Genomic DNA, 13009 nt, shown 5'->3' on the forward strand with positions numbered 1-13009 from the left:
TGGGGCCGGAGAGGAATGGCTGGCACCCTGGGAACACTTAGCATGGGAGGTGGCCCTTCCCTGAAGGGGAGCATCCCTGAGGGTTGGGTTTGATGGCAGGGTAGACTGTGTCCCCAAATGCTGTTAGATGATGCTGATAACCACCCCAGCTCAGAGCCTTTGCATTTGCTGTTCCTTCTGCCTGGAACAGTTTCTCCCTAGCACTTTCCTGGCTGGCTCTTTCTTGTTCAGCCTTTGCTGGAGTGCTGCCCCTTCAGAAAGGCCTTCTCCAGGTCCGTCAGGCTCAGATAGGACCTCTCCCTTTTGGCCTTTCCACAATTTGTAACTACATTGTTTAGTTGTTTATTGGTTTATTGTCTCTGCCCCCATCCTGAGGGCAAGAACTCAGTCTCTCTTAACTCCCTCTTCACCCCCAGGGCCTACTACAGTCCCTGACACAAAATAGGTGCTCAATAAATATTTCTTAAACAAATGAAGTACTAATAACAACAATAGCTGCTGTTTATTGAGCCCTGGGTTATTGCTTGCCCTCCCAATAGCTCTGAGAGGTAGGTGATATCACTCTCATTCCCATTTTACAGACTTTCCTGAGGTGACAGCTAGGAAGTGGCAAAGCTGGGATTCAAACCAAGCCTGTCCAACTGCAAAACAAGGAAGGACTGCGTAGAAACACTGTCTTTTTCTCTGTTCCAATCCATCCGGCTCACGCTCTTAGCTCCCTGGATGAGTTCATCTAATCGCAGCCCTGTGGGGCTATAATCAAATTCCAGTGGAGACAGAAAGAGCTAGCCATCCCCTGCTCAGAGCGTCCTGGAGAGGATGATAACACTGGGCGTGCTCTCCCGCCCCTCCCCGCCCCCAGCACGTTCTGGCTCCTTCGGGGCGGGGCCGAGTCCCTGGGTCCCAGCCGCTCCCTGGTGCCTGTAAGCGGGCCTGGATTTGACCTCATCCCGGAAGTCCCTCCAGGGAGCCAGAGCTTACTGAGGCCTTCACTTGCCAAGCACTGCGCTAAGCCCGGCTGAAAAAGGCCTTCCTAGAGGGAGATTCTAGTCTAGTTGGGGAGACAAGACTGCAGCATTTAACAAGGTTAAATAGCAAAGTGAGATTTAAATGACAGCAGTGGTAGAGCCTTGCACTCAGTTGAGCAGAACAGTCACTGATCAGACCCAGCTCACGTGTCAGGCAGTAGTGTGGCTGTACAAGGCCACACAACTGCTCTCCAAGGACTTTCCGAAGGGACCGAGTCGCTGTTTGGGCACCCATCTAACCTTGGCCTTGTGATCAGATGAGTGTGCTGAGGTGGGGGAGAGGGGTTCTGTGAGCCCAGAGAGGGGTCCGTAGAGCATCAGAGGGGCGGAGACCTTGGCCCTCTGGGTCCCCCACGTGCTTCCCCAGCTGCTGCCTTGTGCTGCCTGTCCCCGGGGGTGACCTCACCATCGCAGTCGGTGGCTCTCCACAGAACTCCACTGTGTTGGGAACCACTGCCTCCCTCCCTTCCCCCAACCCGTGGGCACACGGCTCGCCAGCTGGCCCCCGAGCCAGCTTCCCTGCTCGTCTGGCTGCCTCGATGTCACCGGGGATTAGTGTGCATTTGTGGCTTTTAGCGGTCACTCCCCTCCCTGCTGCAGCCTCACCCTCTGGAGCCCAGGGATGGGCTTGGGCTTGGTCCTGGGAGCCCCCTGAACCTGGGAGCAGCGCTGACTGCCCCTTTCTCTGTTTGCCCTGACATCAGAAGGCAGAGTGCTTATTCACTCTGGAAGCACACTCGCAGGAGCAGAAGAAGAGGGTGTGCTGGTGCCTGTCGGAGAACATTGCGAAGCAGCAACAGCTGGCGGCTCCGTCCCCTGAGAGCAAGGTAAGGGCCTCGCTGGTGGCCACAGCCCTGGCTGCCTGGCTCCCCCTCGGCCAGCCTGCACCCTTGAGCCTCCGAATTGAGCTTGGGACCAGCCGTGGCTTAGGACTTGGATCTGGGCAGCAAGCTCTTGGCAAGGAGGCCTGTGCTCGAACGACTCTCCCCCTTGGCGTGTCACTGGATCTACTGAGCGAGTTTGACGGTGCTCAGGTAGAGCGACAGAGCCAAATCGAGCACGACCCGTCAATTCTCGGTTCTGTTCTCTAGTTTGCCAACGGCAAGATCTAGTTCGGGCCGGCCTCCTGGCTGCTGCCTGGCATGCGGTCCCCCTCTGCTACTGGGTGTAGGTCGTGCCCAGGGACAGCGAGCACACGGGTGTTTAACACTGGCCCGAAGCAGACAGAGTTGGGAGGGGACGTTTGCGGCAAAAGCCGTGCTGGTTCGATGCAGGCCACGGCCAGGTGGAGCCAAGTGGAGTTTTCTGGGGACTGGGAGCCGGCCAGCTGGAGCATCAGGGAAGATTAGAGACTCCCAGCTGAAGCTGATCTGGGGCAGGCACCCCCCTCGGCTGGTCCTGTGCCTGTGGAGGGCGTTGGGATCGGAGCTGGACTACAGCCTTCCCCTTGGTCCCCCGGATGCCAGCCCAAGGCACAGTTGTATTCCCCCATTTGTGAGTCACTCAGGTCCCTTCTCTTGCTGAACGTGTTGGCTGTGTTGGGATTTGGTCTGATTTGCTGCAAAGGGAGCCATGGTGGTTGGTCGGCCGGAACCAGGGAGAAGAGGGTAAAGGAAAGCGAGCGCCAGCTGGTCAACTCGCAGGCCTCGTGCTGCTTCCTGCTGCGTTGAGGGCCGCCCTGCGCGCCATGCATACGTAGCCCAACGGGGCAGCGGGGCAGGCTGCTGAGGACGGGAGGTGGGGAAGAGGCGGCTGCGCAGCCCCTGCTGGTGGTGGCGGACGGCAGCTCCTCAAATAGTGCGTGTCTGAGAATTACGTGATCTCAGACCCGACAGTTACCTTGTTTTACACTTGCCAGGGGCAAGAATAACTGTGATGAGGGAGGACAGCGGGCACAGCATGGACTTCCAAGTCACATTCTGCTGCTGGCTGGCAGGTGACCTTGGGCAAGTCACTGTACTACTCTGTGCCTGGGTGTCCCCATCTGGGGACAGTAGTTTCTCCTCCAAAGGGTTGTTGTGCAAATTAAATGAGACAGTGCATACACAGTTCATAGCACAGTGCCTGGTATTCAGTAGGTGCTCTTGCTACGCTGGCTGGTTCCCAGTCTCAGCTTCTACTCCTCAACAGAGACTTGCCAAGGCTGTAGGCTGCCTGGCCCCCTTGATCCTGGGTTGGTCACAATCAGAGACCAGGCCACTTCCTCCTCACTGGGGTGGCCGCTGGGATGTGGCATGCTTGCACTTGTGTTCCTTGGTTTTCTTGTGTTTTAGGCTTAGCTCCTCCTGATCTGGGGACAACGTTCTCTCTGCCTCAACTTCAGAGTTTGCCGGCTCTGGAGAGTGTTGGCAACAGCCTTCTCAATGCCCTGGGGAGTCTCTCCATCTTCGGTTAGGGGGTGAGGGGGACAGTTTGAGTGACTGAAGGTAGGCTGGGTTTCTGAGACAGGCGCTGGTCGCCGCAGGGCTGCGGGCTTGGCTGACTGACCCTGGAAGGGCCCGAGGGTTTGGGGCCTGGCTTCCGGGCCACGCCAAAATATATGGGCAGCCTGGGCAGGCAACAGCTGGACGCGTCTTCAAATCAAAACTCTTTAAACGTGTGCTTAATGGAGAAGCTCTGTGTTGGGCGGGAGGAGGGAAAAGACGTAGGGCCCGACCGCTGGGGCGGCCTCAGGATTGCCCCCTCACCTGGGAACGGGCCCTGCCCAGCTGGCACACCCCACTTGGCTCACCCTCCTTGAAAGGCAGTTAGTAACCACTTTTTGTTAGGCAGGCCCCTTGGGGATCTCGCTGCCCAACCTTCCCTACCCCCATCACACCCACTGGAAGAGTCATAGCAGCTCATTCCTTCTAGTCACGTGCAGAATGCTTCCTGAGAGAAGTTCCCGTATATAGGATTTTCTCCAGCCCCGTATGGTTCCAGGAGTGCTTCAGCAAAAAAAACCTTAACCACCGGGCCCAGGTGGCTGTCCAGCCGGCACAGGCCATCCACCTGCGCTCAGCTCCGTCAGGTCCTAGCTGCCTCCGAGGTGACCGGGAACCTCCTTGCCAAGGGCTGGGCCACAGCCCTTTTACTAGGCTTGCTGTCCTCCAGGGGAGAGAGAAGAGGGAAGGTCAAGCAGAGCTTGGACACTGGCTTCTTGCTTTGGTCAAGCAGAACACTTCTGCCTGAAATCTGTTTGGAGCCCTCACTGAGGAGCACGCCTTTTTTTTTTTTTTTTTTAAACGCCTTTTCTTTGTTCTGAGACTGTTCCGCCTTCTGCTGCAGAATGGAAACCGAGGCCTAAGCCACTCCTTGTCTGCCCAACTCCAGTGCCTCTCTGGGGGAAGAGGGCTTTGCAAGGCAGCTCCCCAAACTCCTGTGCTGCCACTTCTCAACCCTGTTCCTTTCAGCAGTGTTTGCTGACACTTGGAATGTGGGATTCTTCAAACATCTCAAAAAATGCAAAAGCTCTTCCCCAATTTGCAAAACATGATAAATGTGATATGCCCTGAACATGAAATGCTTCTGGGGAAAGACAGAGGGAATTGGAGGAAGATGGATTCAAAGGACAGTAGAGAGGCAGGTGTGCCACCCCCTGCTGTGTGACCTTTGGCAACCGCTTCCTGCCATGGTGGTCCCATCTATGCATTGGTCAGGTGGCTCTTCCCAGCTCTTCAAACTTTGTGATTCTCATGAAAGTTGAGGACCTGGAGTCGTCCAGTTCTCCAAGATTTCTGTATAACTTGATTGCCTGTGGAGTGCGCTGCCCTTAGGGGCCAGGTCTACTCCCCTCCTGGTGGGGGGGAGGGGCAGACATAGACTTTCTGTGCTGTGTCTGAGGTGCCTGTGACCTTGGGTTGCAGTGTTGGGGTCCCGGCTGGGACAAGGACACAACGAGGCAGACAGCAGCCGACTGCATCCCTTCTCTGGGGCTCCACTGCCTTTCTCTGGCTCACTCCTGGCTGACCGCGGCAGGTGGAAGGCTGCTCCAGGTGGGCCTGCGTGCTCCCTCTTTCTGTAGAAATAAGTGGCCGGCTTCCTCTCCTCTCCCAGTTTCCTTTTTCTCACCACCCCGTTCTTCCTCATCAGCATTCTGCCCCCTTTCTTGCTTCATTGTCTATCCCTGGAGGGAAACTACCTGTCTTCTTTCACCTGGGACAACTTCTACTAAACTCCCTGCCATGGGGAACGCTGCCATGCTGCTAATCTAGAATAACTCACAGGTGGTCCTATCTGTGGTTGTTAAGGCTAAGCTAATAGGGAGAGACAAATGCATATTGTGCTGGTTATTCAATCAAATATAGAAATAAATGCCTGCTCGGGGCCGGACACTAGTTTAGGTCCTTTATGGGGGTGGGCGGAGGGCTCTTGGCTGTACATTCACTGTCAGTGAACCTCCACGAGCTCCCACCACATGCACAGCGCTGGCCTGGGCAATGGACATTTCTTGGGGTGCACCCTGAGCTCAGTGCTGGGAATGCACGGGTGAATCTGTCATATTCTTTCCTTGGGAAATTGCGGTCCAGCGGTGGAGACCGATATGCCAACAGACGGTTCAAAAATAACATAGCGAGTGATATGGGAGGCGTGAGCTCTTACCGCTCTGTGACCTCAGGCGAGGCACCGAGGCTCTCTGAGACTCAAGATTTTCATTAGTAAAGTAGATGGATGAACAGGGTTCTCGTGAGGATTAAACTCATGTAATGTGCTTAGCAAAGTGGCACACAAGAAGAACTCTGTGAATTATTATTATTATTAAAGTTATGTCTATATAGGAAGATTCATCTAGTGACCTTGCTTATTGAAGCTGAATGCTGCCGCTTTGAGCACATGTAACGACTGCTCCATGTCACTTCCTGGTAGCCACCTGCTGTATTCCTGAGACCAGGCAGGGAAACTGAGGCCTCCTGGGTGTGCTCTGGCTGTAAGACTTCTCACAGGTGTGACACCAAGGTGCGTGCCACCTCGTCATCTCCACCAGGGCGGCTAGAGATGGGGCCCTGGAGATGCCAGGGTCTATCTGAGCACCTTAGAAAGCAGCAGGGGCAGGTCCTGGAGTCAGGCAGCCCTGGCCCGAGTCGACAGCGAGCTAATTCCAGTTCTGTCTGGTTCCACAGAAACTGCACCCTTATGGCTCTCTCCAGCAGGAGATGGGGCCGGCCAACTCAACCAATGCTACCCAGGATAGAAGCTTTACCTCATCAGGACAGACTCTGATTGGCTGAGCAAACCCAAGGGCAGGACTCTGCTTCTGGCAACTTAACCCTTTCTTGGGCATCCCCTACCACACAGTAACCTCACCTCAACTGGACCCAAAACGGAGGACCAAGATGGTGGGCCTAGGGTCATCTGAAGGGCGTGGCGCCACGGGTGTGTGGACTGGCGTCAGAAGGGCCACAGTGGTGTGAGAGGCCCTGTGGGCAGATGCAGACTGGATCAGAAAGCCCCAGATGGAGAAGACCCAGAAACTTATTCCCTACAAGGAAGAAGGAGGTGAAATAGCATCTGGGCTACCCGTGGTTCCAGCGCCTGCCTCAGGGGCAGCAGGAGAAGTTGGGAGAGGTCAGCCCTGACGGAGAACAATGCCAAGATCCGCTGCTGCCAGAAGATATCTCCACCCATTCGCTCAGTTTTCATCTGAACTCATGCATTCATTCCTTCATTCATCAGATATTTTTAGGGCGTCTACTTTATGCCAGGCTCTGGGCTAGGAGCTGGAGATACTATGGAGAATGAGAGGGACGTGGTCTCTGCTCTTATCAAGATTTCAGTCTTAGTAGGGGAGAGAGCATTACGTAAACACCAACACACACACACACACACACACACACACACACACACACACACACACACACACGGGATTACACTCTGTGATCATCAATGAAGGAAAAGAAAGGATTCCTTTAAGAGAGAATATTATTAGAGATTGCTGTGTGTGGGTGTGTGGGTGTGGGGTGGGGGAGGGGAAGAGCATAACTTTTAAGCCAAGAAAGGAGTTAGCCAGTCAAGGACTTTGGAAAGAATTTTCCAGACAGATGGAACAGCCTGCGAAGAATACCTGAGATAGCAAGGAGCATGGCGTGCTGGAGGAATGGAGGCCAGGCCGTTGGAGCTGGAGCTTAGTGAGGGGGAAGACCAAGTGGGTGGGGGCCAGATCGTACAGGGCTTTGGTGGTTAATGTTGTATGGATTGCATTTGAGACACAGTGGGAAGCCATTGAAGGCTTTTGAGAAAGGGAGTCACAGAATCTCAGGGACATTTCTAGATGTTGAGAGAACCCAAGGAGGGGCCCAAGTGGGTGTGAGGAGATCAGGTTTTTTTTGTGGGGGGGGTCCCTTCAGTCCTCCAGGTGATGGGTGATGGTGGCCCGTCCTGGATGATGACTGGGGAGGCGGGTATATGAGTGCCCAGACCCTCGGGTAGGGGAGGCTCTGCGATGAGAAGAGAGAGTTTCCTGTCCCTCCACCACTCTCACCCTCATCCTCCACTGTGTCTCACTCTTTCAGTGGATGCGAGTAAGGATGGGGCCTTCCTCACGGAGCCCCCTCCTGGTGAGGCCTGGGTAGGGACCAGTGCTGAGTTCCGAGAATGTCCCTGGGAGTTGGGAGTTATAGGTGCTTCAGCTGGCCAAGGTGGTCAAGTTCACAGGCCCCCAGCCTCAGCAGGGGTGGCCTATGCTGTCCCTCCATCCTGTGAACACAGCCCTCTGGAAACTGACTGGGTTTGCTTTCTGCAGAGCTCCTGAGGGTCAGGGACTGGGGCTAAGTGTGGCTCAGCACACTTAGAGGAGGCCGTCCTGCCATGAGGCTGACAAAAGGCCTACCAGGGGACAGCGGTTAGAGCTCAGCCTGCTCACTGCCTGCTGCACTTTCTGGTGCAGCCCAGCGCTGGGCAGCTTTCACACCCTTCTCTAACTGCGCAGACATAGCTCACACACAAAGGGTATGTGTAGGATCAGGGTCATTTGCATAGAAAGGGGGTCAGAGAGGCTGGACTTCAGCTTAGAGAAGTCCCCTTGGAGCTTGGACACTCCGTGTTGTGTCTTGTAAGAGCTTCTCCGTGTCTTTAGAGAGGGGTCTTGTGCCCTGGTTTGCTCAGCTGCTTTGGCTACTTGACCCCTAAGAAGGGTGGCCCAGAAGAGAATTTGCCCCTTACCTCCCACGGATCACCCCTCCTCCCAGCCTAGGAAAGATCAGACCCGTCGCATCAGTAATCTAACGGGATCAGCCCAATGCCCTGCCCAGCAGGGGAATAGCCTGGGCCTGAAGTGGGACAAGTGATCCGCAGTGTCTATCAGCCGAGACTCCGCCTGCAGGGTTAATTCTGAGAGGCTGAGCAGCTGAGTCTGCACAGACAGCAAGCTGCACCATGATTTCATTTGATTCCCTTACAAAATGACATTAAGGGGAGTGGGAGGCACAGGAGAATTGCCCGTCTGGGAAGACAGCGAGCTTTTCTCTCCCGGACCTGGGGACCTACCTCTGTCCACCAGACAGGTGCAGAGGACGGGGGAGCTCTGGCAGCAGGGAAACAGAGACTTGGAATGCGGCACTTAGCCCTGGGGACAGCACTTTCCTCTGGCTTGTCCCAACAAGCTGCTGAGTGGAGCGGATGCTCCCGTCAGGGTCCTAGACCTGGCTGGCTGCTGGGAAAGCAGACATCAGCTCCTGGAGGGCCCTGGACCCATCTTTCCAGTGACTGTCGTGAGCCACAGCGCCATCGCTGCTCTGCCTCTCAAATCGATGAGACAATTAATTTGGCTCCACGGGCTCGAGAAGATGAAATATGACCGGGTGGCCACTGCTCCTCAGAGGCCCTGTCCATCCCAGACGTCCAGGATGATGAACGCATCGAAATCGCATTTGAGAGTCATAATCACGGGAAACATGGCCGAGCCCCTCCCTCCACATAAATCACGCTAAGAAGCTCACACAATGGTCTCTTTCCTGATGGGCCAATTGTCTTGGTGTGTGTCTCGGGGCGAGCTGGGAGCACGGGAGCACAACCATTTATTGTTGAAAAGGCCATCTGTGCGATTTGAATACAAAGTGATTCTTTAAGTTCCCCACACATCCTTTGATCCCATTTTTTTGTTTTCTTATTGTCTCAGGCTCTGGGTCTGTTGAAACTCCCAGTCTCTCCTGGAAGCAGTCATGCTCTGGTCTCTGCTGCCTGGGTCCTTTGGCCCTTTGGGAGTTGGAACCTGTTGGAAATAATGATGACATTTATTTATGTATGCCTTGTTTTTTTTTATTCTTTAGTTTAAATTCTTTTTTCATAAATTCTGCCACCCAAGCCTGAATTTCTCATACATGGCACCAAGAGCATTCTGCAGGTTGAAGGAGCAGGCAATTTCACAATGTGGGAGGGCTCCCCACAGCGAGAGCATGGGCTTCAGAGATGGCAACTGGGATCCCCAGGCATTATCTCCCTTAGACCTCCCAGCAGCCTTGTTTTATGGATGGAAGGGACTAAGACTCAGAGAAGTTAAGTGATTTATCCAAGGTCACATAACTGGTAAGAGGCCGAGCTAGTCCTCAAGCCAAGGCCTTGCAACCTAATCCATTGCTCTTTCTAAATGAAAGGTTTGCCTTTTAGGAGTGGAAGTAAGAGAAATCAATCATCTCCTCCAGGAAGAGCCAGGAGGAAGATATCCTGCATGCAGAAATCGTGGCCCTTTAAGATCCAGAGGGGATGCTTTAGGACTAATAAAAATGAGATGCCTGATTCTCTACACAGTGGAGAATAAACTTCGAGTTCATATGGCCCAGGGGTGGCCCAGGCTGAAAAGATGAATAGCTTCACACAAGATTTAAGAGGTCTGATGTGAAAGACGAGGTGGAAGTCCTGAAGACAGGCTCTCAGCAGCACTGGGGTGGTGGGGTCACCCCATCCCCCTTTTGAGTCTGGCATTCAAGAGGACCAGCAGCACAGTCTTGGGGTACCTGGCCGCAATGAACAGCGGCCGAAGGCAGAAGGGGATGGCTCAGGTTCAGGCCCAGGTGCACTGAGCATGAGTGCAGGAAGGAGGCCTTTGACCTCTGCCCTGTTGAGGGTGAGGAGAGAGCCTACTCCAGGTTTTGGGCCCAGATTTTGCCAGTTGACTGACTTGGAATCTCAACCCTAAGTAACTGGGTGTCAAATGGACTAGATTTCAGATATTCTCCACCCGCCGCCACCAACCCCCCCAACCCACCCACCTCCGCCAAAAACCTGTTTTCCAGTCTCTCCAGCTCTCCGCCCTCCCCTGCTTGCTGCCCGTCTGGCTGCGGAGAGACTGCCTTCTTCCCGCCTTAGTCATCTTGCTATCTTTTTTTGTTCTTAAAGAAGACAGCACAGCCTTACCCCCTATCTTGTCTTGACCTCATCTTTCTTCAAGCCTTTCTCTGAATAGGGCCACTGTCCTCCAAACTGTTCCCAGATCCTTGGTTTAAGAGTAGAATAATAACAGTAGGTAATTTATAAGTGAGTGCTTAGACCGTGAACCTGGAGCAATGCCAGGCTCTTCACCTACATTGTCTCTTTAATCCTCACTACAGCCTCGTGAGGTTCTTTGTGGTCCTTACACATTTACTCTCATTATACTCAATTGATATAGGTAAGGACGCTGAGTCTTTGAGAAGAAACTTGCCCGAGGTCACACAGCCAGTGGGTGGCTTGGATTGGAACCTGGGTGCCCAGCTCCAGAGCACTGGCTTTGGATTGCTCTGCTCTCCTACTTTCCAGCAGTCACGGACCATCCAAGCTGGGAGGGGTGGGGAAGCTGAGCAGTCACACTTCCCGCTTCAAGACCATCGTGGGAGGCCATGGTCCCAGCCTGCTTCTTAAGGCTCTCCCTCTGCCCTCCTGCCTCGTGCCCACCGTTCGGCCGTACTGGATTATTTTCCTTCTCTGAATTCCCCATGCACGTTCGTGTTTAGGCTGTTTCTTCTGCCTCATGTTGCCTGCCCTCCTCTGCTGCTCCTGACACATACAGTCCTCAGCCTTCAAGGCTCCCCTGAGACACCTTTCTCAGGCGTGCATCAGAAGTCACTGCTTCCCCCTCTGTGTTCCGCAGTATTTTGTTCATCTTTAGCACAGTGCGTTAGGCAGATATGTCTCACCTGCAAGACCGTGAGCTCCTTGGGAGCCAGTGGAGGTCAAAGTTTATTTATTTCTGATTCTGTTACTGCCTGGTCCTTGGTAGGTGCTCAGTAGATGTTGTAGAATTGGATTGGGCCATGCAGTTCAAGCCTCTCATGTTCTGGAATCTAGACGAGGAAACTGAGGCTCAAAAAGGGGAAGTGACCTGGCCAGGTTCACGGGACAAGGTAGTGGCAGAGCCAGGACTAGAACACAGGTCTCCTGACTTTCTTGGCTCAGAGCTTTTTCCACTGCACCTCGGCTTTGTAAGACCAGAGCCTGGATCCCCACTTGGCCTTAAGCAATCTAATCTGGCCAGACTCACTTAAGGGTTATAGATGCCACCATATCCACGCTGACTTCTGGGCATCCTCAGAGGGAAGGAGACCCTTCTGAGACCCAGAACTGCTCCTATGGTTCTCTTCCCTGGGTTTGTGGAGCTCCCTTCTCACTGAGCTCCTTGCCTTCAGAGAAAACCAGAGTAGGATTCTGAAGATCTTGGTTCAAATCCTGATTTTGCTTGTAATTCACTGTGTGACTTTGGGCAAATTACTTCACCTCTCTGATCATTTGATTCTTTACCAAGAAAAATGAGGGAGTTGAATTTAGGTGATCTCCAGGAGTCATCTTCAAAGCCTCAGGACTCTAATAACATGTTAAAGAAAAAAGAAATCAGACATTTTGGTCTTCACATTGAAACAAGAGTGTATGTGTGTGAATATATGCAAATGTTGTACGTGGTTAATATTCATCATGTACTTGAGACAAATAAGTATACTTATGGACCTTATACAGGAAGGGGTCCTCATCACAGGCACTCAGATTGTAAGCACAACCCTGCTTCCTTCCACCCAAATGTGCCTCCTTCAGGCTCGCCCCAGGGAAAGTGGCAAGGAGCTTTCAAACCTAGAATCTTCCCCTGGCCCTTCTTTTTTCCTGCTCACAGGACTCTTGTTTTAACTTCACATATATAGGTATACACATATGTTCTTTAATCGGACTCCTGGTCTATGGCATAAAGCTAACTTTCAGTGGAAGTAGTGAGAATCTGTGTGCAGTGCCTTTAGTTTCTAGTGTGGTCAGAAGTCTCCTTCAGACTCTTCCCCAGAAGTTGCCACTGAATTTTTCATTGCCTTTAATGTATATCTTCTTTTGCTCAAACACTACTCAGGGTAAGTTTTCTAAAACAGTGTCTTTTAAATGTTAGTCATTTTCCATTTTGGTTAAATTCTATCACAATATAGGTTTCTGCTATTTCTCCTCGTGGGAGAAAATTAAGTGTTCAGTAGGCTAGCCTAGGAAGCTGACCACCATTTATAACACAATTTTCAATGGGAAAATGCATTCTGAGACCCGTCATCAACTCTCAGATGATTTGGGAATACAGCTCAACACACACCACAAAGCAGAGAATATAATATTTATTTCATGAGTGACTAGAATTTTGATAGAACCACAGAATCTTTGAGTGTGGAACTGAAAAGCCTCCTCCCTCCCCCACCAGGATCAATCGATTAACAAGCTGATTTGTAGAAACCAAGACCAAGAGAGGGGCAAGAACTTGGCCAGGGGCCCGTAGTTGGTGCTAGAGCTGGAACTAGGACCCACCGCTCAGCTCTCCCCTTCAGGGGCCTTTGAAGAGTCTGCCAGGTTGGGGACGGGGCGGGGCACAGACTGTCCTAGAGACACTTGTCATCTCACTCGGCTGTGTTGTCATTAGGAAAAGTAAGTCACCACTTTGGGCTGTAATGGAAATAGTGAGAAACAGCCCTGCTAATGGTGTGGGGAGAGGTTGTCTAGTCAGCTGGCTTGTCTATAAATTCCCAGCGCGTTCTTGCTGGAGCGGAATGAATGGGGCTGCTGTGTTTTACCTGGAG

The 13009-nt window shown here is 52.9% G+C and overlaps 1 protein-coding gene across 9 annotated transcripts in view; it reads left to right on the top strand.

The window, feature by feature from the left end:
• RGS3 (regulator of G protein signaling 3) overlaps nt 1–13009 on the top strand; it is a 130137-nt gene that overhangs the window by 63889 nt on the left and 53239 nt on the right. For 6 of the 9 annotated variants that reach the window (XM_059925384.1, XM_059925385.1, XM_059925387.1 and 3 more), the window contains one exon: nt 1733–1855. The exons of 1 other annotated variant lie outside the window; for it this stretch is intronic. In XM_059925384.1, coding sequence (XP_059781367.1) covers nt 1733–1855 — 123 coding nt within the window. Of the gene's footprint in view, nt 1–1732; nt 1856–6127; nt 12320–13009 lie in introns of those variants that run through there. 2 more of the 9 variants (XM_059925390.1, XM_059925397.1) reach the window with 1 other exon arrangement.

This window comes from Balaenoptera ricei, chromosome 6 (assembly GCF_028023285.1).
Source record: "Balaenoptera ricei isolate mBalRic1 chromosome 6, mBalRic1.hap2, whole genome shotgun sequence".
NCBI lineage: Eukaryota > Metazoa > Chordata > Mammalia > Artiodactyla > Balaenopteridae > Balaenoptera > Balaenoptera ricei.